The following is a 27,879-nucleotide window of genomic DNA, read 5'->3' on the forward strand; positions in this document are numbered from 1 at the left end:
TTATGACCATTGCAACTGACATGTTTATGACAATTGCAATATTCTGGTATCGAACAATCCCCAATCAGACAGATTTACTTAACAACTGTGTTCCTATCTTAACAACTGCAGTGGTTCACTTAACCACCGCGGTAAGAAAAGGTTTGTAAATTGGGGCAGGACTCATTTCACAAACGTCTGGCGTAGCGACAGGAATTTTTGATTCAATTGTGGTCATTAAGTCGAGAGCTATCAGTATTCTACTTCTTCGTCAGCAGGTGAATGACATCTGACAGCAGCCCATTTCAAAACACCAGTGATAAAGTAACAGTAAACATGCACGGATTAAAATAAAACCTCTGGGAGAATCTTTTTTTTAAAAAAAAAGGATGAACATACAGATGAGTAGAGAAATTATAAAATACGAGGGTCGCCCAGGAAGGAATGCACTTTTTTCCCCCTCAGCTTACAGTAATGGTACGAATGCGAAACTTTATTTGAATTGTCAGGAGTGCGTGTGTAAATTTTGCGTTTCTTCAGACAGATAGCGTAGCTGCAGCCGTGTTTCAAAATGGCGTCTGCCAATGATACAAGCAGCGCGTCGTCATTGAATTTCTCACTGCGGAGAAAGAAACTGTTGGGAACATTCACAAACGTTTGTGTAGTTTGTGGAGAATCTGCAGTCGACAGAAATACGGTTAGTCGCTGGGCAAAGAGGGTGAGGCCATTAGAAGACGGTTCAGCAGAAAGCCAAGATTTGCAACATTTGGGGCGGCTAGCTATGGCTGCCACCCCTAACAAGACGTAGCTTGCTGATGTGCTCATTCACGAGAACCAACGCATAACGACTCGGCAATTGGCGCTGAAGCTGTCAGTCAGCTGTCAACTCAGGTGAATGTTTGATTCAACATGATAACGCTTGGCCTCACACAAGTTTGAGGACTTCGGAACACATCACTAAACAGGGTTTGGACAGTGTTACCCCATCCATCCTATAGCCCTGACCTTGCTCCCTCAGACTTCCATTTGCTTGGACCATTAAAGGATGCCATTTGCGGAAGACATTCTGAGGATGACAAAGAGACGATTTGCACAGTGCAGAAATAGCTTCGTGACCAGGACAAGGAGTGGTACCAACAGGGCATACACGCCCTTATGTCTCGCTGGAAGAAAGCCATAGAATGGGATGGAGAGGGAGTATAGAAGAAACATCATTCTTTCTTGTAAGTTTCATTGTGTTCAATAAATAATTGCTGAAGAAAAAAAATGTGGTGCATTATTTTCTAGGTGACCCTCGTACATAAATTTTAAAAATGACAACAGATAAACCATTTCACACACACACACAAAATATGTTTAGCTATTTAACTGCAACTTAGGTTATCTCAGCTTAATTTATGGATACTGTATGGCCATATATGAGTTAGATGCAGGTTTGACATATTAAATAATTGGGGAAAGGGATGGGGGGCAGTAGAATATTATCACGTCCTTACAGTTCGTTTTCTTCAATCTCATAGTTGGCATAATATTTTCTTTGGTATACAAAAGCACAAATACAAGATGCAGAACCATACAGTTAGATTGCCCCAATTCCTGAACTTAATACTGAATTTCTTTGCGCAAATAAGCCATAGCTTATTCAGTGGTTAATTTCCAAAAGAACCCCCTCCCCCCAACGCAGTCCCTATTTCAATTAAAATATAGCAATAGCATGTATATACCGCTTCACAATGCTTTACAGCCCTCTCTAAGCGGTTTCCCGAGAATCAGCAACAATCTGAGTCCGGAAGGATGGAGGGTTGAGTCAACTTTGAGCCAGTGGTGAGATTTGAACTGGTGAACCATAGCCAGCCATCAGCAAAAGCAGCACTCTAACCACTGTGCTCATATAGGCTCATATAGTTTGAACTCTCGTCCGAGACAACAGAATAACAGTGTTGGAGGTCTTCTAATCCAGCCCCCTGCTCAAGTAGGAAATTGAGCAGAAGATGAGGACACGCACTGGACCTTCTCAAGAAGCAAGGCCTTCAACCACCAGCCCATATAACCCCCCCACACACTTTTTTTAACGATACACTTGAGCTATGTCATCACTTCAGTTTGACACCTTCTCTGCTCAAACTCCATCCTTTCTTGGTGGAAAACCCCAAATCGGTAAGAAATTTAAGTCCCCCCTGTCACCTCCAGACAAGGTCTTCAATAGAAGGTTGGACTTTCCATCCTACCCTTTCTCCAGCTGTTTGACATTATATCCTGGGGGCTAAGGAACAATTGGATGGATTTTCTTTCCCAACGTCCAATCCGTTGCAGGCGCCATATTAAATTTTCTGACCTAGAAGAGATTATCTTAAAAAAAATTATTGACCTCTGGACAAACGGGCTGTAGATGTTGCTTTGAAAGTGGATGGTCTTTCAGTTGTTAGCTATAAAGCTGAAGAAGGGGCCCGATACGTCCTCCTCCGCAAGGCTGGTTTTGGGGTCTCTGAGGCAGTCGGCCACGATGTCCTTGGGCTCGCGTAAGAAGAGCACCAGGACGGTGATGTTGTCGGTTGAACCGCTCTCCTTCGCCGCAGCCACCAGCTTCTCCGCGGTCCGAAGGCCGTCTCCGTCATTTTGCGTCAAGTGCTCCAAGACGTGGTCCACCACCTCCACCGGCTGGATGGCGTCGAAGAACCCGTCGCAAGCGAGGAGGATATAATCTTCCCGCCCCGTCAGCTCAAACGACGCGCCGTCTGCACAGCCAGAGATATACGGTTTTTGCAGGAGATCCCCTGTAAAAAAAATAGAGAAACTTGAGATAACCTTCTATTGAAGACCTTGTCTGGAGGTGAAAGGGGGGGCTTAAATTCCTTGCCGATTTGGGGTTTTCCACCAAGAAAGGATGGAGTTTGAGCAGAGAACTGAACAATGTCGTTTGGCGGGCCCCAGGGGAAGAGCCTTCTCTGTGGCGGCCCCGACTCTCTGGAACCAGCTCCCCCCAGAGATTAGAACTGCCCCTACCCGCCTTGCCTTTCGTAAACTCCTCAAAACCCACCTTTGTGGTCAGGCATGGGGGAACTTAGATATCTCCCGTGGGCCTATACAATTTATTTATGGTATGTTTGTATCTATGTCTGCTTAATAATGGGATTTTTAAAATATTTTAAATTGTAAATTATTAGATTTGTTATGAACTGTTTTATTGTGTTGTGAGCCGCTCCGAGTCTACGGAGAGGGGCGGCATACAAATCTAATAAACAAACAAACAAACAAACAAACAAACAAACACAGTCTGTCCTCGAGTTACGACCATTTGTTTAGTGACGGTTCAAACTTACAACGGCACAGAAAAAAATTCTTCTTTTTAACATGTTTGTGAGTGACGTAGCACGATAACTCTAAAGTGTGCAACAGGGCTGATATTCCTGGAGGCGTCTGTAATATGGCAAATGATTTAGCTTTACTAGATAAGTGGTCAGTGGAAATGTCGGTGGATCTTATACACCGAATACAGCCATTTTTGGCCTCCAAAAGGCCCAGTCCCACGTCCCATTTTTGCAAAAACTGGGCTCTTTTTTTGCAAAAACGGGGTAGATCTTTAGCAGTTAGTTAGGGCGGGGGGGGGGAGGAAGCTACATGAGCATAAGGCACACGTAAATTATCAGCCTCTTTTAGAGAGGAAAAAGGTGCATCTTATACTCCTAAAAATACGGTTCCTAACTCTGATCACACGATCTTGTGGCTGCAGTTGTTTAAGTGTGAAGACTGGTGATAAGTCCCTTTTTCCACCCGGTCATTAAATGAATTGTTTGTTTGTTTGTTCATTCATTCATTCATTCATTGGATTTGTATGTGGCCCCTCTCCATAGACTCGGGGCGGCTAGCAACAGTAATAAAAAACAGCATGTAAACCCAATACTAAAACAACTAAAAAACCCTTATTGTAAAACCAACCAAACATACAACAAACATACCATGCATAAATTGTAAAGGCCTAGAGGGAAAGAATATCTCAGTTCCCCCATGCCTGACGGCAGAGGTGGGTTTTAAGGAGCTTACGAAAGGCCAGGAGGGTGGGGGCAATTCTAATCTCCGGGGGGAGTTGGTTCCAGAGGACCGGGGCCGCCACAGAGAAGGCTCTTCCCCTGGGCCCCGCCAAACGACAATGTTTAGTTGACGGGACCCGGAGAAGGCCAACTCTGTGGGACCTAACTGGTCGCTGGGATAGTTGTATATGAGCTGGGGTGGCGCAGCAGGTAGAGGCCACTGAAGCTGACTATAGATCTATAGGTCAGTGGTTCAAATCTCATCACCGGCTCAATGTTGACTCAGCCTTCCATCCTTCCGAGGTGGGTCAAATGAGGACCCGGATTGTGGGGGCAATAGGCTGGCTCTGTTAAAAAGTGCTGTTGTCCTGAGTCTAAGGAGAAGGGTGGCATAAAAATCGAATAAATAAATAAATAAATACTGAGGACTACCTGCATTGGCATTACCTAATAATAATCTGAGCCAATGGGAACATGACCTAATCATCCGAGCGGTTAGCCTTGAATATGAACGTGTGCTTCTGGGCGCTGATGGAAAAATATTAAAAATATCACTGCAGAGGCTTTGGGAGCGAACAGCACAAACTTCGTTCCTCAATGTGAACTGTCAGGTTCGAGTTACTATGGCAATGTGCTGCACCGAGCAATTTTTAATGGGAGCGCCTCGGTGGCAGCCAATGTGCCGAGGTTTTCTGAGATGCCAGTGTTTCCATGAACATTAAAAACAGGCCACCTTGGGAATCGGATGGGACGAGATGGGATGGGGTGGAATGAAGTTGAATGGAAAAGAACAGAATAGGATAGACCAGTGATGGCGAAACTATGGCACGGGGACCACAGGTGGCACACGGAAGTGATGTGCCGGTGCCTGGAGGCTGTTGGGGCCTGGATGGGTGTCAACAAAGTCAAACTCAACCCAGACAAGACAGAGTGGCTGTGGGTCTTGCCTCCCAAGGACAATTCCATCTATCCGTCCATCACCCTAGGGGGGGAATTATTGACCCCCCTCAGAAAGGGTACGCAACTTGGGCGTCCTCCTCGATCCACAGCTGACATTGGAACATCATCTTTCGGCTGTGGCGAGGAGGGCGTTTGCCCAGGTTCGCCTGGTGCACCAGTTGCGGCCCTATTTGGACAGGGAGTCATTGCTCACAGTCGCTCATGCCCTTATCACCTCGAGGTTCGATTACTGCAACGCTCTCTACATGGGGCTACCTTTGAAAAGTGTTCGGAAACTCCAGATCGTGCAGAACGCGGCCGCGAGAGCCATCGTGGGGCTTCCCAGATTCGCCCACGTATCTACAACACTCCGTGGCCTGCATTGGCTGCCAATCAATTTCCGGTCGCAATTCAAAGTGTTGGTTATGACCTTTAAAGCCCTACATGGCATTGGACCAGAGAACCTCTGGAACCACCTGCTACTGCACAAATCCCAGCGGCCGATAAGGTCCCACAGAGTTGGCCTTCTCCGGGTCCCATCGACTAAACAATATCGTCTGGTGGGCCCCAGGGGAAGAGCCTTCTCTGTGGTGGCCCCGGCCCTCTGGAATCAACTCCCCCCGGAGATTAGAACTGCTCCCACCCTCGTCTTCACCTATACCACCAGGCATGGGGGATTTGAGACATCTTTCCCCCAGGCTCCTTATAATTTATGTTTGGTATGTATGTGTTGTTTGGTTTTTAATTATGATAGGGTTTTTAGTTATTTTTAATATTAGATTTGTGCCATTATAATATTGTTTTTATCATTGTTGTGAGCCACCTCGAGTCTTCGGAGAGGGGCGGCATACAAATCTAATAAATTGAATTGAATTGAATCTGCTGGCACGCAAGCCGTTGCCCTAGCTCAGATCCAACATTCATGTGTGTGCCAGCCAGCTGATTTTTGGCTCACACAGAGGCTCCAGAGGGATGGAAAAGGGCGCTTTTACCCTCTCTTGGCTCCAGGGAAGCCTTTGGAGCCTGGGGAGGACAAAACATGAGTCTACTGGGCCCACCAGAAGTTCTGAAACAGGCCGTTTCCAGCCTCCAGAGAGTATCCCTGGCGTGCAGGGGAAGTTGTTTTCGCCCTCCCCAGGCATTGAATTATGGGTGTGGGCACTCACGTATGTGCAATACGTTCTTTTATCCCCTCGAGGAAAAAAAGGTTCGCCATCACTGGTATAGACTATAGCAGGGGTCCCCAAACTTGGCAACTTTAAGACTTGTGGACTTCAATTCCCATGCTGGCTGGAGAATTCTGGGAAAATTCTGAGAATTTTAAGTCTACAAGTCTTAAAATTGCGAAGTTTGAAGACCTCTGGAGAATAGAATGGGATAGAGTGGAAGGGATTGGATTGGAATAAAATAAAAGAATGGAATGGAATAGATTGGATAGAATAGAATAGGATTTTTCGATATCCTTCAAACTATGTAAAATTTATGATTTTTTTCTTTTTTTAAATTGTCTATCCTCACTCCCTTTCTTTTCCCCTTCTCCCCACGTTTTTACTTTAATATTCAATAAACTTTTTTTTTTTAAAGAATAGAATAGAATATAGAATAGAAATAATTAGAGCAGAGTAGAGGTGGGGTGGAATGTAATGTAATGGAGAGGAGAATGACAGAAATAAAAATACATAAGATAGGACAGCTTAGCTTTATTTGGCCCAATGTAGTTGGACATACAAAGAATTTACGATTTAGAAATTGGAATAGCAATAGCACTTAGACTTATATGCCACTTAGAAACATAGAAGTCTGACGGCAGAAAAAGACCTCATGGTCCATTTAGTCTGCCCTTATACTATTTTCTGTATTTTATCTTAGGATGGATATATGTTTATCCCAGGCATGTTTAAATTCAGTTACTGTGGATTTACCAACTACGTCTGCTGGAAGTTTGTTCCAAGGATCTACTACTCTTTCAGTAAAATAATATTTTCTCATGTTGCTTTTGATCTTTCCCCCAACTAACTTCAGATTGTGTCCCCTTGTTCTTGTGTTCACTTTCCTATTAAAAACACTTCCCTCCTGGACCTTATTTAACCCTTTAATATATTTAAATGTTTCGATCATGTCCCCCCTTTTCTTTCTGTCCTCCAGACTATACAGATTGAGTTCATTAAGTCTTTCCTGATACGTTTTATGCTTAAGACCTTCCACCATTCTTGTAGCCCATCTTTGGACCCGTTCAATTCAATCCATATCTTTTTGTAGGTGAGGTCTCCAGAACTGAACACAGTATTACAAATGTGGTCTCACCAGCGCTCTATATAGCGGGATCATAATCTCCCTCTTCCTGCTTGTTAGACCTCTAGCTATGCAGCCAAGCATCCTACTTGCTTTCCCTACCGCCTGACTGCACTTCATAGAGCTTTTACAGCCCTCTCTAAGCTGTTTACAGAATCAGCATGTTGCTCCCAACAATCTGGGTCCTAATTTGACCCACCTCGGAAGGATGGAAGACTGAGTCAACCTTGAAGCGGTGGTGAGGTTTGAACTACTAAACTACAACTAGCAGTTAGCCGAAATAGCCTACACTCTAACCACTGCACCACCCTGGCTCTTATGTAAGGCTTTTTTTGGGGGTGTGTGATTAATCTCATTCTTTATCATTTGCCCCAAATTCCTTCACTTTGCTGTCACAGTTTTTCTCCTAGAAATAATTTTTTTTGATAGTTTATATTTGTGGAGGCTAACAATCTGATTTAATCCTGCTTGATCGAAAATTAAAAGTTGCCACCGATTTCCCAAGGCCCTGATCAGCTGGCTGTATCATTTGGGCTAATTTTCAGCAAATATAGGTAATCATTGACTGACGGGTTTGGGTTCAATTGAGGTCATAAAGTGGAGGACCACCTATGCAGTGTTCCAAGACCGCCCGCGAAAGTCGAATTTCCGCGAAGTAGAGATGCGGATGTATTTTTGGCTATGGACAGTATCCCAAGCCTTCCCTTAACACTTTAAACCCCTAAATTACCATTTCTCATTCCCTTAACAACCATTTACTCACCATTATTACTGGTACTCACCATTGAATAAGACACTTAGTGATCCTGATACTTATAAACGTAATTATTTATCAACAATAATTATTTTATTTGTTATTTATTTGCAAAAATTATTAGTTTGGCGATGACGTATGATGTCATCGGGCGGGGAAAAACGTGGTTTAGGGGAAAAAATCAAAATATTTTTTAATAAAATTTTTTTTTTTTTGAAAAACCGTGGTATAGACCAGTGATTTTCAAGCTTTTTTGAGCCGCGGCACATTTTTTACGTTTGCAAAATCCTGGGGCACACCACCAACCAAAATGACACAAAATGACACCCTAAGACACTCTCCTCTCTTTTTCCATCCCTGTCTCCTCTCCCCCCCCTTGTGTGTGTATATACACACTCTTGAACCATTTCCAAAAACAGGTGAGGGCTGGGGGGGTTTTCTCTCTTATTCTTTGGGTCCTTTTTATCATATGCTTTAAATCAAGAGTCACTTCTCTCTCTTTTGTTTCTCTCTCTTTCCTCTCATTCTCTGTCACAATCATTTTCTCATTTCTCTTTTTTCCTCCCCTTTTTGCTCATTTCTCTCTCTCTCTCCCTTCCTCTCCTTTTCTCTCTCTCTCTTTCTCTCTTGCTTTCTTTCTCTCTCTTTCTCTCTCTCTTGCTTTCTTTCTCTCTCTCTCTCTCTCTCACTCTCTCTTTCTCTCTCAGCAAAAAGTTGCGAGACCGGAACCTGAGCTTCCTGCTTCACGGCACACCTGACCATGTCTCGCGGCACACTAGTGTGCCACGGCACACTGGTTGAAAAACACTGGTATAGACTATTCGCGAAGTTCGGACCCGCGAAAATCGAGAGAACACTGTACGTATCGTCCAACTATCTTTACAAAAAGTACACTTACCAATTGCTCTGGAAACAGCCAGGGTGCCGTTTACACGCCAACAGTCCATGTACGTTATGCAGCCTCCCAAACCTTCTATGCGTTGTCGTTCATCCTAGGAAATATACACACACGCCTAAGCATTTTATTTATTGATTGATTGATTGGATTTGCATGCCGCCCCTCTCCGTAGTCTAACAACAATGATAAAAACAGCATGTAACAATCCAATTAATAAAACAACTAAAAACCCTTATTATAAAACCAAACATACACACAAACATACCATGCATAACTTGTAATGGCCTAGGGGGAAGGAATATCTTAACTCCCCCATGCCTGGCGGCATAAGTGAGTCTTGAGTAGTTTACGAAAGACAGGGAGGGTGGGGGCAGTTCTAATCTCCGGGGGGACTTGGTTCCAGAGGGCCGGGGCCACCACAGAGAAGGCTCTTCCCCTGGGGCCCGCCAAACGACATTGTTTAGTCAACAGGATCCGGAGAAGGCCAACTCTGTGGGACCTTATCGGTCGCTGGGATTCGTGCGGTATAGGATCATGTGTGACTATGCTTTGGGCACTCGGTCTGGAAAAGGTTAGCCATCACTAGTATAGGGTCTCCGGTTTGAACAGGGGGTTGGACTAGAAGACCTCCGAGGTCCCTTCCAACCGTGTTATTCTTCAATTAAAAAATAAATCAAGGATACGGAAAGAAATCAGATTTTCGGACAATGGGGGGGAGGGGGGAGATCTTCCAAGCAATTAATAATTAATAATAATAATAATAATTGTTGTGCTTCAGCCTGAGGCTCCTTAGGGACCGCCTGGATCTCTGCCGGATCCATGCCCAGAGGAGGAGGACAGTGAACAGGAGGGGGAGGACCAGGCAGACAGGGGAGAGGAACGTCAGGAAGAGGAGGAGGGAGAGCAGCCTGAGACCCCCGGGGGGGGGGGGGGCTCTCCCCAGCTAGTAGCCTGGATTCATTGGATGAAGACGCACAGGCTATAATAGACATGAGGCAGCGACGTGCGGCTCAAAGACGCACGTCTTTGGGGGATTAGAAAGGTATTTCCATCACTGAATTGGCAACAGCTGGGTTTGGGTGTGGTTCTCCTCAGCAGGGTTGAAAAGGCAGGCCCGCCTTTACAGTCTTGTGGAGAGTTATCAACTAGGAGTCCTGTGACCTTGCTTCGATTCTCTGGAAGACTTGGGGGAGGCGTGGGTTTTATTATCTCCAGCGTTGTTTTTGCCAGCAAGAATCCTGTTTTATTGCCTGGCCTTCGTGAAACCTCTGTGAAGCTTCCTATTGTTCCTGTCTGTAATAACAGTTTTTGTTACCTGTGTTTGCTTTGAATTATATAAACTGCCTTTGCTTTTTACCAGTGTGTCTGGCTACTCTTTTTGGTTGGTGTTGGCGTCTGGGGGGACCCAGACAGAACAAATAATTTATTACATTTGTATGCCGCCCCTCTCCAAAGACTCGGGGCGGCTCACAACAATAATCAAAAACAATATAACATTGCAACAAATCTAATATTAAAAAAGAACAATATATAAAACCCCGACAATTTAAAACCCATGCAACAATTACTTTTTTTTATTATCAAAGTGAGCCAAAACAAACATAAGAGTACAAGTTGTAAAGAGCTACAATTTACCTCTCGTTCTGGTTTGTGAGGATCCATCAGAGTGATAACTTTTCCTTGCTGGACCAACATCACTTGTGAGTCCCCCAGCCACGCTATGTGTAGTTTGTCGTCCACCAGGAAACAAGATACCGCTGTGGAGCCGCCCCGAAGCTTCTGCAGATGTGTTTCAAAAAAGCAGAAAAAGTCAACCGTATTTTTCGGAGTATAAGACGCGCCTTAGTTTTTGGGGAGGAAACAATCTGCCTACTTAATATTCATCCGATTAGCGTCCTTAGTCTGGTCAGCTTCAGCACAGTATTTTATTTCCTGGTTAGCGCTTAAAAAAAACCTTATTGATATCCGATAAGATTGTAACTTTCCTCCTCTCAAGAGGATATTGATAAGATACCTTTTTTCCCCTTTCTTATATGTTGTTTGTATATTTGTAAATTTGTAACTGTTTATGGTGTTTTTTTCCGTTTTTCTTGGGGTTTTTAAATTATTTTTTATTTGTTTGTTTTGGTATGTATGTGTTTTGTTTCTTTTTTCCCCCTGTACATTGCAATATTGCAAATATGCTAATGTATATACTTTTTTGGATTATACCTTTTAATATAATTGAATAAAAATTACTTTAAAAAAAAACCTTATTCAAGGTGAGTAGCAGTGAAAAAAAAGCCTGTAAGAACTTAGGGTTGGGGAAAAAACTTCTTAGGAGAGAGTAGCAATGAAAAAGCCTGCAAGCCAGTAAGAGCTGGGGTTTTCACCTAATTAAAAGTTTTCCAACTTTCTCAAAACAATCAGTCACATGGTCAGGATGGAATTGATTTAAATCAACTCGATTTACAGTCACTCATGCCCTCATCGCCTCGAGGCTCGACTACTGTAATGCTCTCTACATGGGGCTACCTTTGAAAAGTGTTCGGAAACTTCAGATCGTGCAGAATGCAACTGCGAGAGCAATCATGGGCTTCCCCAAATATGCCCATGTAACACCAACACTCCGCAGTCTGCATTGGTTGCCGATCAATTTCCGATCACAATTCAAAGTGTTGGTTATGACCTATAAAGCCCTTCATGGCATCGGACCAGAATATCTCTGGGACCGCCTTCTGCCGCATGAATCCCAGCGACCGGTTAGGTCCCACAGAGTTGGCCTTCTCCGGGTCCCGTCGACTAAACAATGTCATTTGGCAGGACCCAGGAGAAGAGCCTTCTCTGTGGCGGCCCCGACCTTCTGGAACCAGCTCCCCCCAGATATCAGAGTTGCCCCCACCCTCCTTGCCTTTCGCAAGCTCCTTAAAACCCACCTCTGTCGTCAGGCATGGGGGAATTGAAATTTTTTTCTAATCTCCCCCTAGGCTTATAGAATTTATACATGGTATGCTTGTTGGTATGATTGGTCTCTTAAATTGGGGTTTTTTAGATTACTTTTTAATATTAGATTTGTTACATTGTTTTCTTCATTGTTGTTAGCCGCCCCGAGTCTTCGGAGAGGGGCGGCATACAAATCTAAATAAACTAAACTAAACTAAACAATGTCTTCTCATCAGTGAATTATTAAATATAGCTGCCACTCAGAAATGCACGCTAATTCCTCTTTCCTCTCTCTTCAATTTTCATAATGAAGGTGTTGTGATTCAGTCTGAGGCTCCTCAGGGAACGGCTGGAACTCTGCCGGCTCCATGCTCAGAGGGGGAGGACGAGGAACAGGAGGAGGAGGAGGACCAGACAGACGGAGAAGAGGAATGTCAGGACGAGGAGGAGGGAGAACAGCCTGAGACCCCCGGGGGGGAGCTCTCCCCAGCGAGTAGCCTGGAGTCATTAGATGAGAACACACAAGCCATCATAGATATGAGGCAGAGAAGGGCAGCACAACGAAGGGGACAATTAGCCAGGTATTTCCATCCCTAATAGGCAACAGCTGGGTTTGGGTGTGGTTCTCCTCAGAAAGGTTGAAAAGGCAGGCCCGCCCTTCCTGTATTGTGGAGAGTTATCTTTTGGGAGTCCTGTGACCTTGCTTCGATCCTTGGCGTCTCTGATTCTGGCTTGTGGCCTCGAAGGCTGAAAACTTGGAGGAGGCATGGGTTTTATTATCTACAGTGGTGTGTGTGCCAGCAAGAAGCCTGTTGTATTGTCTGGCCGTCGTGACTCTTCTGTGAAGCTTCATAGCATTCCAGTTTGTAAGAACAGTTTTTGTTCTCTGTGTTTGTTTTCAAAGATATAAAATGACTTCGCTTTTTATCAGCGTGTCTGGATACTCTTTTTAGTTGGTGTTGGCGTCTCGGGGAACCCAGACAGAACAGAAGGTATGCATAATTTTGAGGAAAAAACACATTTCCCCCCCCCTGGAGGTTTTATTTTGGCCTCTGCGCAAGAAGGCCCGTTATTATGTGTGACAATTTCCCTTCTACCAACCACGCTTGAACTGGAACAAAATTCAAGAGAGTGTGTGTGTGTTTTTAAGAAAGAAAACAAAGAGATCTTTGTTACTCGCTCGAGTTTTGTTTCCACCTGAGATCGGCGATCGATAATATCGAAACTGTGACCCAAAAAAACCCCACACCATATTCTCTGCCTGCACAAAACCACACCTGCCATTATGGGGGTATATAAAATACATTACAAAGCAATGGGTAATGCAAATTGCACATAAACGAAAACTTTTGCAGCAGATCCAGAAGTCTGATCTTTTTTTCTTGCAACGGCAGACATAACTCCCACAAGCCACACCCACAAAATAAGCCACGCCTACAGTGTGGTAGTAAAAAAATTTGCAGCCCTTCACTGCCCCAGGTAAGTGGATAGAGCAGACCTCCCCAAGCCAATAGTTTGCTTGCAGCTTAGAATAAGTAAAATTATAAATATTAACACTAAAATTCCACTGGGGCCTGTATCGGAGAGTTGTGGCGGCATGAAATGTTTAATTCGTCCAAACGGAGGTGGGGAATCCCAATAGGGAATTCCATGGGCGGAGCTTTGACGTCACAGAGACGTCCTTCCTGGAGTCCACGTTTCAGCTGGCCAGGAAGGAAGTCTCCGTGACGTCAAAGCTCCGCCCATGGAATTCCCTATTGGGATTCTCCACCTCCATTTGAGCCTCCCGACCGGCCTACAGCTCTGCGGCTCTTCTGGCAAGGTGACAGCCGGGCTTCTCGGCGGCCTCCCAAACCCAAATGCCAAACCCGAACTTTTGCCGAACTTCCGGGTTGGGCGTTCGGGAGAACGCTGAGAAGCGCCTGGCTGTTTCAAAAGGTGACAGCCGGGCGGCAGGGCTTCTCGGCGGCCTCTGGAATGCCCAACCCGGACGTTCGGCGTTCGGGGGAACACAGAGAAGATCCCCGGCTGTTTCAAAAGGCGATAGCCGGGCAGTGGGGCTTCTCAGCGGCCTCCCAAACGCCGAACCAGGAAGTTCCTCAAAAGTTCGAGTTCTGCTTTCGGGGGAATGCCGAGAAGCCCCCCGGCTGTTTCAAAAGGCGACAGCCGGGCGGCGGGGCTTCTCGGTGGCCTCCCGAACGGCGAACCAGGAAGTTCGGCAAATGTTCAGGTTCGGCGTTCGGGGGAACGCCGAGAAGCCCTCCGGCTGTTTCAAAAGGTGACAGCCGGGCGGTGGCACTTCTCAGCGGCCTTACGAACGCCGAACCCAAACTTTTGCCGAACTTCCAGGTTCAGCGTTCGGGCGGCGGGTTCGTAAGGCGAAAAAAGTTTGTAAGAAGAGACAAAAATTTTCCAAACCCCGGGTTCGTATCTCGAAAAGTTAGTATGACAAGGGGTTCGTATCACAAGGTACTACTGTATTTTTATCCGAGGCATGTTTAAATTCAGTTACTGTGGATTTACCAACCGCGCCTGCTGGAAGTTTGTTCCAAGCATCTACTACTCTTTCAGTCAAATAATATTTTCTCACGTTGCTTCTGATCATTCCCCCCCCCCCCCCCCTTTAACCCTTCTACCCCACACTCACATCCTTCCTGGCTCTTGAGAGAAACATCTCGTCCGTCTTCTGGAAAGACTCTCTCAGCGCTTCCGCTGGGTTTTCTAGAAACTTCTTCTGACGCGCCAAGTTGACATGCAAATGGACAGCGGCGTAATTGGCAGCCTCGATCCCTCCGTGGCCATCGTAGACGGCGAAGTAGCTTCGATCGACGTCATCCTTTCAGTGAGGGAAAAGGTAGAAGGGAAACACAAAATGGCTGGGTTGATCCAAGCGTAAAAGGAAGTCTCTCGCTAGGGCAAAGAAACTTTGGTTATACGACAGAATTGGATAAATGGGAGAAGCTGTGGGGTAGAAATGATAAATTAACCGTGTCAATGGCATAGAAAGAGAATTTGTGTAAGATGTTTTATAGATGGTATCTACCACCGGCAAGATTGGCAAGAATGAGAGGAAGGAAGGAAGGAAGGAAGGAGATAAGAGAGGAAAGAAGGAATTAAGGAAGGAAAGAAGGAAGGATGGAAGGAAAGAAGGCAGGAAGATGAGGAAGGGAGGAAGGAAGGAGATAAGAGAAGAAAGAAGGAATAAAGGAGAGGAAAGAAGGAATTAAGGAAGGAAGGAGATCAGAGAGGAAAGAAGGAATTAAGGAAAGAAGGAAGGAAGGAGATGAGGAAGGAAGGAAGAAGAGGAAAGAAGGAAGGAAGGAGAGGAAAGAAGGAATTAAGGAAGGAAGGAAAGAAGGAAGGAGACGAGGAAGGAAGAAAGGAGATAAGAGAGGAAGGAAGGAAGGAAGGAAGGAAGGAGAGGAAAGAATGAATTAAGTAAGTAAGGAAGGAAGGAAGGAAGGAAGGAAGGAAGGAAGGAAGGAAGGAAGGAAGGAAGGACTGTGAATTCCTTGGTCCTCTCCGACCTTTCCTTGTAGAGGTTTCATTACCAAGCTACCCTCAGTATACTGATAATGTAACCTACTTGGATTATGAAATGTCTACAAAAACAACAGCCAAGGTGAGAGAACATCAAGGAACTGAAAAGTCCGAAGCTGCAAATCCAAAATATGTGAGCATGATCATGGAGGGCAATTATTTTTACAATCAGTGTTGTCCTTCCTAGCGTCTCACCTCCAGGCCAAACAGTTGGTTAAATTCCAGCAGGGAAATATGTCTGTCTTCCATCTTCCGTCGAGTGTTACGCGTCGCGTGGATCGAAATCTGAAGGTAGCGCTTGGACGGCTTCAAGGCGGGAAGCTCCTTCTGCCATTCGGCGCAGACCTCCACGAGCTTGTTAAAGAAATGGCGTTGCAAAGGAGCGGCTTCCAACACTGCAGAGGGGATGAAAAAGAACTCAATTAAACAGGTGGTTTTTGAAACTTTTCAAGGCCTCGCCTGGTTATCTTCAAGTGGGACTTTACGGCAGGTCCTCGACTTATGACCACAATGGAGCCCAAAATTTACGTTGCCAAGGTAGACGTATCTTTAGTGAATTTTGTCCCGTTTTACAACCTTTCTCCAGGACACGGTCTTAAGTGTGAAAAAGCATCGTAAGTCAGTTTTTCCAAAGGTCACGGAATGAACTGTTGTCAACCGAGAGCTGCCTGTGTAAACAACGATGTAGTGATTTTAAATGATTTTCAAATTAGAGAAAATCTAGAAAAACAACATTGGGATGTAAATAAGGAGCGGTTTTCTTTTGGTAAAAGTTTTTTTTAATTTTCTTTTATACAAACATTTCATCTTTCATCAATCAGCGTGTCCTCCGAGTACAAACTTTAGTGTCATAACAATTAAAATTTACCACCCTATTCATTATTTGTATCTATTTTCTATATTACTACTAATATTTAACATACCATAACATTTGTCTTCTTTAACTTATTTGACTTTATGATATACTGCTTTCATGTCTTCTCTAACCACTGATAAAATAACTTCCATATACAGTGGAACCTCGACATACGAGCAGCTCTACTTACGAGCTACTCGAGATAAGAGCTGGGAGGGGAGCGACATTTTTGTTCGCCTCCCGAGCTCACATTCGGGATACGAGCGCCAAGGAGCTGTCTCCTGAAGCCGAACACTAACTTCCGCTTTCGGCTTCAGGAGACAGCTCCTTGGCGCTCGTATCCCGCGTGTTTTAAAAGGTTGCAGCCGGCCTGGGGGGCTCGGGGGGGTGCTGGCAAGCCCCCCAGGCCGGCTGCAACCTTTTAAAACACGTGCGCCGCTTCGCAGCTGTCTCCTGAAGCCGGAACGCTAACTTCCGCGTTCGGATTCAGCAGAGAGCTGCGAAGCGGCGCGCGTGTTTTAAAACGTCACAGCCGGCCTGGGGGGCTCGGGGGGAAGCCCCCGAGCCCCCCAGGCCGGCTGCCACGTTTTAAAACACGCGCGCCGCTTCGCAGCTGTCTCTGAACGCTAACTTCCGCGTTCGGCGGCAGCGGGTTTTTTTCTTGTTGCACGGATTAATTGACTTTACATTGTTTCCTATGGGAAACAATGTTTCGTCATACGAGCGTTCCGACTTACGAGCCTCCTTCCGGAACCAATTAGTCTCGTAAGTCGGGGTTCTACTGTATTATAATAATCAGATTCCTCCTTTCCTTTAATTGCAAAGGTTAATCTATTCATTTCTGCACATTCTAACACAGTGATACCTTGTCTTACAAACTTAATTGGTTCCGGGACGAGGTTCTTAAGGTGAAAAGTTTGTAAGACAAAACAATGTTTCCCATAGGAATCAATGGAAAAGCGATTAATGCGTGCAAGCCCAAAATTTACCCGTTTTGCCAGCTGAAGCATCTGTTTTTGCGCTGCTGGGATTCTCCTGAGGCTCCCCTCCATGGGAAACCCCACCTCTGGACTTCCATTGCCAGCGAAGTGCCTGTTTTTGCGCTGCTGGATTCCCCTGCTGGGATTCCCCTGCAGCATCACAAAACCATGGAAGTCCGGAGGTGGGGTTTCCCATGGAGGGGAGCCTCAGGGGAATCCCAGCAGCGCAAAAACCGGTGCTTCACTGGCAATGGAAGTCCGGAGGCAGGGCATCCCAGCGGCGGCGGTGGGTTTGTAATGTGAAAATAGTTTGTAAGAAGAGGCAAAAAAATCTTAAACCCCGGGTTTGTATCTCGAAAAGTTTGTATGATGAGGCGTTTGTAAGACGAGGTATCACTTTATTTTCCTGATCGCATTCTCCTCTGTAGAGATCTCTTCACTCTTCCAATTTCGTGCAAATACAATTCCAGCTGCAGTTATTACATGAATAATCAAATATACATTTTCTTTACTATCTGTCTATATAGAAACATAGAAGACTGACGGCAGAAAAAGACCTCATGGTCCATCTAGTCTGCCCTTATACTATTTCCTGTATTTCATCTTACAATGGATATATGTTTATCCCAGGCATGTTTAAATTCAGTTACTGTGGATTTACCAACCACGTCTGCTGGAAGTTTGTTCCAAGGATCTACTACTCTTTCAGTGAAATAATATTTTCTCACGTTTCTTTTGATCTTTCCCCCAACTAACTTCAGATTGTGTCCTCTTGTTCTTGTGTTCACTTTCCTAATAAAAACACTTCCCTCCTGAACCTTATTTAACCCTTTAACATATTTAAATGTTTCGATCATGTCCCCCCTTTTCCTTCTGTCTTCCAGACTATACAGATTGAGTTCGTTAAGTCTTTTCTGATATGTTTCATGCTTAAGACCTTCCACCATTCTTGTAGCCCGTCTTTGGACCCATTCAATTTTGTCAATATCTTTTTGTAGATGAGGTCTCCAGAACTGAACACAGTACTCCAAATGTGGTTTCACCAGCGCTCTATATAAGGGGATCACAATCTCCCTCTTCCTGCTTGTTATACCTCTAGCTATGCAGCCAAGCATCCTACTTGCTTTTCCTACTGCCCGACCACACTGCTCACCCATTTTGAGACTGTCAAAAATCATTACCCCTAAATCCTTCTCTTCTGAAGTTTTTGCTAACACAGAACTGCCAATGCAATACTCAGTATCTATATTTATATTTATATGCCGCCCCTCTGAGGACTTGGGGTGGTTTACAACATACAAAAAACAATGCAGTTGTTAATCTAAAACCCGCATAGTATTAAAATCAGTCATTGCCATTCACACAACAAACGTACACTACATTTGTTTGGCCATACTATAATTTTCTGGTGAAATCCCCAAACAAAAATAGGTTAGGTTCTAAATCAATATATTGTTGTATCATTTTCTACAACCCCATATAAATATTCTTTTTTGCTTCTACAAATATCTACCACATATGGTAGTAATACAACCCCGGCATCGGATGACATTGCCAACATTTAACTGATTTATCTTTAAACATTTTTGCCAGTCTTTCGGGTGGCAAATAAAAATATTTCTATATTGTGTTGTCAGAGAACAACACAAAAAGGCAGATTACTAATTAATAACACATATAATAACAGCGGCAAGATTGGTTTTTGCACAAAATTGGGAAAAAGAAAACAAACTGGGGAGATAGTGATTAGGAAAATATTAGACTGTGCAAAATTGAGTAGACTTACATTGGAATTACAGAACAAACAAGAAAAAAAAACATTACACCGTATGGGGAAAACTTTATAACTGGATAGAAGGAATTAGAATAACAGTTTAAAGAGAAGGGAAAGTAGAACTGTGAATTTGTGTTAAGTTTGCGGATCTTATTGTTTTTATATATTTTTTTTCAATAAAATAAAAAAAATCAATAAAACATCTTATGTAGCTCTTCCTTGCATACAATAAATAAGAAGCTTTTGTAAGAAATCATGAATTATGTACAGTACTGCTGAAAGGCAAATACTTACGGGTTTCACTTTCGCTGTCACTAGCGCCATCCTGTTCGACGTTCTGTTTTTTAAAATCACTGAGGTCGCTCTGCAGAATCCCACTGACTGAGGCGTGAATTAAGGAGGCTGCAAGAAGAGGAGGGGCACCCCTAATGAAAAAGGGGGGAAAAATATGGGGTGAATGAAAACACGCAAAACAAAGAGTTTCCAATAAAGGAGAATACAGTGTTCCCTCGATTTTCGTGGGGGATGCATTCCGAGATTGCCCGCGAAAGTCAAATTTCCACGAAGTAGACATGTGGAAGTAAATACACCATTTTTGGCTATGAACAGTATCACAAGCCTTCCCTTAACACTTTAAACACTCCGAGCCTGCGGAGAGGAGCGGCATACAAATCTAATAAATTATTATTATTATTATTATTATTATTATTATTATTATTATACCGCTAAATTACCATTTCCCACTCCCTTAACAACCATTTACTCCCCATTATTACTGGTACTCACCATTGAATAAGACACTTAGTGATCCTGATATTTATAAACGTAATTATTTATCAACAATAATTATTATTTTTGTTATTTATTTGCAAAAATTATTAGTTTGGCGATGACATATGACATCATCAGGTGGGGAAAACCATGGTATAGAAAAAAACCCGCAAAGTATTTTTTAATTAACATTTTTTGCAAAAAACGTGGTATAGGTTATTCGCAAAGTTCGGACCCACGAAAATCGAGGGAACACTGTATTTTTATCTTGGGGTCGATACGAGGAGTGCTTGGTGTTCTCTGAGGTTAGTTGCTTGGTTGTAGGACGTTTCATTGCCCAACTAGGCAGCATCATCAGGGCTACAGAGGAGTGGGGTGTGCAAAGTGGAGGAGAAGAGGAGGGAAGAGGACTGTGGGGTCTTTGGTGATCTCTGAGCTTGGTTGTTTCCTTGCCGATGTTTTATGACCCTAGTAGGTAACATCATCAGTGGAAGGAAAAAGTGGGGTGTGTTAAGAGGAGGAAGAGGACTGTAAGGTCCTTGATGCTCTCCGAGCTTGGTTGTTTTCTTGCAGAAGTTTTATTACCCAACTAATAATAATAATTAATAATTTATTGGATTTGTATGCCGCCCCTCTCTGTAGACTCGGGGTGGCTCACAACAATGATAATAACAGCATGTAACAATCCAATAATAAAACAACTAAAAACCCTTATTATAAAACCAAACATACACACAAACATAACTTGTAATGGCCTAGGGGGAAGGAATATCTCAAACCCCCCATGCCTGGCGGTATAAGTGAGTCTTGAGTAGTTTACGACAGACAGGGAGGGTGGGGGCAGTTCTAATCTCCGGGGGGGAGTTGGTCAACTCTGTGGGACCTTATCGGTCGCTGGGATTCGTACGGTAGCAGACGGTTCAGGAGGTAATCTGGTCCAATGCCATGTAGGGCTTTAAAGGTCATGACCAACACTTTGAATTGTGACCGGAAACTGATCGGCAGCCAATGCAAGCCACGGAGTTTTGAAGAAACTAGGCAACCCAACTAGGTTCATCAATGCTAGAGGGGAGTGAGTGAATTACAAAGAAGAGGAAGAGGGTGATGACAATTGTAGGGTCTTTGATGCTCTCTAAACTTCATGTTTTCTTGCAGAAGTTTTATTTATAAGAAGTTTATAACTATCTGCTTCGGTTCTGCAACCCAACAAGAGCGACAGAGACTTCAGAGGAGAATCAGAACTGCAGAAAAAACAATTGCTGCCAACCTGCCTTCCATTGAGGGCCTGTAGACTGCACGAGTCAAAAAGAGGGCAGTGAAAATATTTGCTGACCCCTCGCATCCTGGACACAAACTTTCAATTCCTACCCTCAAAACGTTGCTACAAAGCACTGCACAGAAAGACAACTAGACACAAGAACAGGCTTTTCCCGAACGCCATCACTCTGCTAAACAAATAATTCCCTCATCACTGTCAAACTATTCATTATGGCTGTGTTGTTATTAGTATTAGTCTTCTGATCATTCCTGTAACCCATCTCCTCCCACTTATGACTGTATCACTGTAACTTGTTGCTTGTATCCAAAGATTTTTTAAATATTGTTTCTTCATTGTTTATTTGACCCCTATGACAATCATTGTTACACCTAATGATTCTTGACAAATGAATTTTTTCTTTTATGTACACTGAGAGCATCTGCACCAAAGACAAATTCCTTGTGTCCAATCGCATTTGACCAATAAAGAATCCTATCCTATCCTAATTCTATTCTATTCTAAATGATTGGATTGCTTATTTGTATCCAGACTATCATTAAGTGATATACCTTATGATTCTTGACAAATGTATATTTTCTTTTATGTACACCGAGAGCATATGCACCAAAGACAAATTCCTCATGTGTCCAATCACACTTGGCCAATAAAGAATTCTATTCTATTCTATTCTATTCCCCAACTAGGTAGCATCATCACCGCTAGAGGGGAATGGGATTTGCAAGGAGAAGGATGAGAAGTTCTTGGTGCTCCTTGATCTTGGGTTTTGTTTTGTTTTTTTGGAAAAATTTCACTGCCAAATTATTATCATCACTGCAAGCAAGGAGTGGAGTTTAGATAATCTGAGAGCAAACATGTATGGGAGACCTTTTAGTCCCTATCAACTCCAGAGGTCTTTAGCAATTACAAGTCACAACAATTTCTCCTAGAGGGCTTCAAACCATCCATTCAGTTTCTAACTCTCTTACAAATCTCAGCTTCGAATGGTTTTATCTCTTTCTTCTGCAGTGCAAATGGGCTATTTGCAGCGCTGAGCTAATTCTTGGAATTTCCTGTTATTCTTCTCCGGAAACTGGAAACAATCGCTTCCTTTTTCCTTTCGAAATTTCCTACCGGATACAGCTTGGTCAAGGATATACTGGCGTATACATTTTGATCAAGTAATAATAATAATAATAATTTATTAGATTTGTATGCCGCCCCTCTCCGAAGACTCGGGGCGGCTCACAACAATAATAAAAACAATATTATAGTAGAACAAATCTAATATTAAAAAACATATAAAACCCTATCATTATTTAAAAAACCAAACAACACATTCATACCAAACATAAAACAAAGTATAAAAGAGCCTGGGGGAAAGGTGTCTCAACTCCCCCATGCCTGGTGGTATGAGTGAGTCTTGAGTAGTTTACGAAAGACAGGGAGGGTGGGGGCAATTCTAATCTCTGGGGGGAGTTGATTCCAGAGGGCCGGGGCCGCCACGGAGAAGGCTCTTCCCCTGGGGCCCGCCAAACGACATTGTTTAGTTGACGGGACCCGGAGAAGGCCAACTCTGTGGGACCTTATCGGTCGCTGGGATTCGTGCGGTAACCACAGATACGCTGCAACGTTCATAAAGGTGAGAAAAAAGGTAATAAATCACTTTTTTCATTGCTGTTGTAGCTTTGAACGGTCACTAAAAATGTTGTAAGTAGAGGACTACATTTTAAAATAATAATAATTTAATTTCGCCAGACTAGAGAATGATAACGTAGCCCCTGGCTATGTTTACTAGGCAGAGTTATTTCAAAGAGGACAAAAAAAATTCCACACAGGTTGTGACTTGCTCAAACTACAATATTTGGCGTTTCAAGGGATAAAACCTTGCCAAAATTACAGTGACGTGAGGTCAGAAATATGCCATGTCATCCATCATTTTAGAACAGGCTCCACTGAACCAAATGAGGAATACGCAGAATTATCGATGGTTGTCATCTTACAACAATTCATTTAAGGTCCACTGCAATTCAAAGCGTCTCCTCGAATAGTGAGAGAGCTCAGCACCCAAACCAATAGCCCAATTCATTTAACGTCCATTGCAATATTTGGATAATCATAGTATTATATGAATACATGAGTAGCGCAAGCTTTTTGGCAGTTCTGCTGGAATTATTGCAGGAAGCTGCAATTTTTTGATGTATTTTATAAAATTCTTGGACATGGTACCAAGTGCCCCGATGACAGTGGGTATCACTGTTCCATGTTTCATCCATAATCGTGTAGATTCAATGGCCAGGCTGCGATATTATTATTATGATGTCAATACAACACAGCAAACGAGATCACTATACTGGATTTCGTATTTCATCACCAGTCGGGCGCTTCCCAAGCACATAGAACTGCGTGATGTAGCGGCAAATTATGTTTGCCGATCCTAGTAAAGTGACCTTTATTATTATTTATTATTAATTATTATTATTATTATTATTATTATTATTATTATTATTATTATTATGTCAATACAACACAGCAAATGAGATCACTATGCTGGATTTTGTATTTCATCACCAGTCGGGCGCTTCCCAAGCACCTAAGACTGCGTGATGTAGCGGCGAATTATGTTTGCCAATCCCAGTAAAGTGGCCTTTTACAATTGACAGATGGAGATTTTGTCAATTCCGATGGTTTTCAAATGTCCGCTGAGATCCTTTAGCACTGTGCCCAGCATGCCAAGTACCACTGGGACCACTTTCACTGGCTTATGCCAGAGTCATCGCAGCTCAATTTTCAGATCTTCGTATTTCACTAATTTCTCTAGCTGCTTCTCCTCAATTCTGCTGTCCCCTGGGATTGCGATGTCGATGATCCATACTTTCTTTTTCTCCACAATCAGGATGTCTGGTGTGTTATGCTTCAGAATTCGGTCAGTCTGAAGTCCCACAGTAGTTTTGCTTGCTCATTTCCGACCACTTTTTCGGGCTTATGATTCCACCAGTTCTTTGCCACTGGGAAATGGTAGTTCCGGCACAAGTTCCAGTGGATCATCTGTGCCACAGCATCATGTCTATGCTTGTAGTCAGTCTGTGCAATCTTTTTGCAGCAGCTGAGTATGTGATCGATTGTTTCATCTGTTTCTTTACAGAGTCTGCACTTTGGATCGTGTGTTGATTTTTCAATTCTGGCTTTGACAGCATTGAAAAACCAATGGCCAGGCTGCGATATTATTATTATTATTATTATTATTATTATTATTATTATTATTATTATTATTATTATTATTATTATTAAATTCAGTCAACTGAACTTTTAAAAATGCATCACAAATATCAAGTTTCTAGTAGTAGTAATAGTAGTAGCAATAGTAGTAGCAATAGTAGTAGTATTGTAAATTCAGAGTCAACATCCAACTTGCAACATTAAGTAACTCAGAACAGTTTCCCCTAAACGGATTAAAGCTAGCAATGACCCTGGATTTAATCAACCTCCAGATTAACTTTTGGACAACTTCTGAGATAAAACTAAAAAGCTATTTATCCGACCTCAAGGCTCTGGCTTAGAAGTATTTATCTCACCACTTTTCTGTTTAATTCCACACTTCCTTTCACAAAAGGACAGTTTGAGGGCAGGTCAGTTTTAAAAAGAAGATGATTGCATAAAGCAAAATTACAAAATCTTGGGGTTTTTTCCCCCAAAGAATTAGGAAGTCTTCTAAACAAACACCCAAAGTATAACAACCATCCATAATTTTTATTCCACAGAAAAGAACCCACACAGAGGATGGGAGGTAAGATGGAGGTATATCACAAGAACTCCAAAAGGTCATAAAATGAGGTGTGACTCACTTAACAACCCTGGCTGGAATTAACCTGGGTTAGGTGATATTTCCCCCCCCCCCCTAGGTTATTACGGGAAGCACCTGAGTTGAAACCAGATTCTGGAAAAGTTTGGACTGAGGAAGCAGATGGGATGTTCAAGGCAAAGTTAGCCCTGATGATGTTACCTAGTTGGGTAAAGAAACGTCTACAAAAAATAAAAAATAAAGTGCAGAGAGCACCAAGGACCTAATTTATTTATTTATATATGTATTTATTTATTTGATTTGTATGCTGCCCCTCTCCGTAGACTCGGGGCGGCTAACAACAGTAATAAAAACAGCATATAACAATCCAATATTAAAACAGTTAAAACCCTTATTATAAAACCAAACATACATACAAACATACCATGCATAAAATTGTAAAGGCCTAGGGGGAAAGAGTATCTCAGTTCCCCCATGCCTGGCGGCAGAGGTGGGTTTTAAGAAGGGGACCCGGAGAAGACCCACTCTGTGGGACCTAACTGGTTGCTGGGATTCATGCAGCAGAAGGTGGTCCCTGAGATAATCTGGTCGGATGCCATGAAGGGTTTTATAGGTCATAACCAACACTCTTCCTCCACTCCCTTCTACATCAGTGTTAGGTCATGTCTGCAGGAAACCCGACAAGCTCAGAGAAGACCAAATGCCACCTGAGTCCGTGCACAACACCCCTCCCTAAAAAATTGCAGCTGCCCTGGTGGCCTCCCAACCCGGAGGAAGACTTCTTCCAACCCCCACTCTGTGCAGGGGCTTCCACAAAGAAACTGGGGCTCCCCCCCCACACGCGTGTCCGTGCAAAGCAACACCCCACACCACCAAATTGCACTAGCCGTTGTGGCCTTGCAACGCCAATGCATTTCTGCCCCACACAAGTTTCCTTGCAAAGAAACCTGGGGAAGGCTTTTTTTTTCCACACACACACACCCCATGCGTGTCTGTGCAAAACAACCTGCCCCAAATACACAGCTTCTGCTCAGGCAATCTCACACTACTCAAGAGCCTACAAAACTTTTGCCAGACCCATCCTAGACTACTGCTCATCTGTCTGGAACCCATATCACATCTCAGGCATCAACACCCTTGAAAATGTCCAAAGATATTTCACCAGAAGAGCCCTTCACTCCTCCACTCGAAACAGAACATCCTACGAAAATAGACTAACTATCCTGGGCCTAGAAAGCCTAGAACTACGGCACCTAAAACATGATCTAAGTATTGCCCACAAGATCATATGCTGCAACGTCCTACCAGTCAATGACTACTTCAGCTTCAACCGCAACAACACAAGAGCACACAACAGATTCAAACTTAATACGAACCGCTCCAAACTTGACTGTAAAAAATATGATTTCAACAATCGAGTTATCGAAGCGTGGAACTCATTACCGGACTCAATTGTGTCAACCCCTAACCCCCAACATTTCTCACTTAGACTCTCCATGATTGACCTCTCCAGGTTCCTAAGAGGCCAGTAAGGGGCGTACACAAGTGCACTGGTGTGCCTTTCGTCCCCTGTCCAATTGTCTTTCCTTTCTCTCACTTATCATATATATTCTCTTTCTTTCATATATCCTCTCCTCTAAGTTCACTTTACCCTTATATATATTACCACATGTCTATTTTTCTTCCTACGTATTTGTGTATTGGACAAATGAATAAAGGAATAAATAAATAAATTGCATCCACCCTCCTGGCCTTGCAACGCCAATGCATTACCTCCCCAGCCCCGCGAGCGTGGCATCCACGCGCTCCCTTGCAAAGGAACCCAGGGGCCTTTCCCATCACCACCACACGCGTGTCCGTGCAAAACACCCCCCCTCCAAAAACGTTACACCCGCCCTCGTGGCCTTGCAAAACGCCCGTGCATTTCCGCCCCACGCGCTTCCTTGCAAAGAGACACAGGAGCCTTCCCCCCACGCGTGTCCAGGCCAACAACCCCCCCATATGCACCCCCTCGTGGCCTTGCAAAACGCCCATGCATTTCCACCCCACGCGCTTCCTTGCAAAAATTAGCAACCCCGGGGGCCCTTATTATTTCCCCACACACACCCACACACAAACACGCGTGTCCGGCCTCACCTTTTGCCCAGGAAGCCTCGAGCCCTGTCGATCAACTCGGCCTCCGCTTCTTCGGGCCGGAGCCAAGCGGCGTGGGAAGCGCCGGTCCAAGGCGGCGGCTCGGTGGGGCCCAGCGGGCCGGGGAAGTCCTGCAGGAAGCCGGCCAGCCAGGCGAGCTCCGGCCCAGCCATGGCCGAAAGAGAGAGGAGGAGGGCGGCTGGAAGGCGGTGCCCGGGGGATGGAGGGAGGACGGCGAGCCCGGCTGGCTTCCTGCACTCGTCCCCCCCCCCCGCCCCGCTTTAAATGGGAAAGGGAGGGCAGCCCCCGCCCAGCTTCCTCCTGCAAGGAAAAGCCACGTCTGCCCAGCTGTTTCTCCCCCCCCCCCCCCCCGCAAAACTTTTTTCCTGTTTAGGTGTGTATGGGGGGCAACCGGGCTTCCTGGGCGGGTCGTTGGTTGGAGGGGGAGGGAAAGCAGCGCCAAAGTTTTTACTATATTATAATCATAAATTACAGTATTATAATTATTATTATTATTAACTATTATAATTTATTATTATTATTTAGAATAGAATTCTTTATTGGCCAAGTGTGATTCGACACACAAGGAATATGTCTTGGTGCAGATGCTGTTTATATTATTATTATTATTATTACAATTTATTATTATTATTATTATTATTATTATTATTATTATTATGTAAAGGGAAAAGGCAGGGAGAAGCCTCCATGGGACCTCTCTAAGAATCTCCTGGGAGGAAACAGGGCCAGAAAAGGCGGGGAGAAGCCTCCATAGGGCCTCGCTAGGAATCTCTTGGGAGGAAACAGAGTCGGAAAAGGCAGGGAGAGGCCTCCATGGGGCGTCTCTAGGAATCTCCTGGGGGGAAACAGGGCCAGGAAAGGCAGGGAGAAGCCTCTGTAGGGCCTGTAGGAATCTACTGGGAGGTAACAGGGTCAATAAAGGCAGGGAGAAGCCT

The 27,879-nt window shown here is 44.0% G+C and overlaps 1 protein-coding gene across 1 annotated transcript; it reads right to left on the reverse strand.

Annotated features, from left to right (window-relative positions):
- Window positions 1-342: 342 nt before the first annotated feature.
- Window positions 343-27,295, reverse strand: PPM1F (protein phosphatase, Mg2+/Mn2+ dependent 1F). The gene is made up of 8 exons (XM_070762851.1): window positions 26,927-27,295; window positions 19,257-19,387; window positions 15,548-15,747; window positions 14,460-14,648; window positions 10,526-10,669; window positions 8,891-8,984; window positions 2,348-2,753; window positions 343-1,232 (listed from the first exon to the last, which is right to left on the reverse strand). The coding sequence occupies exons 1-7, from the start codon at window positions 27,094-27,096 to the stop codon at window positions 2,395-2,397; spliced, it is 1,287 nt and encodes a 428-aa protein (XP_070618952.1). The 5' UTR covers window positions 27,097-27,295; the 3' UTR covers window positions 343-1,232; window positions 2,348-2,394.
- Window positions 27,296-27,879: the final 584 nt, after the last annotated feature.

Source organism: Erythrolamprus reginae, chromosome 10 (assembly GCF_031021105.1).
Source record: "Erythrolamprus reginae isolate rEryReg1 chromosome 10, rEryReg1.hap1, whole genome shotgun sequence".
Lineage (NCBI taxonomy): Eukaryota > Metazoa > Chordata > Lepidosauria > Squamata > Dipsadidae > Erythrolamprus > Erythrolamprus reginae.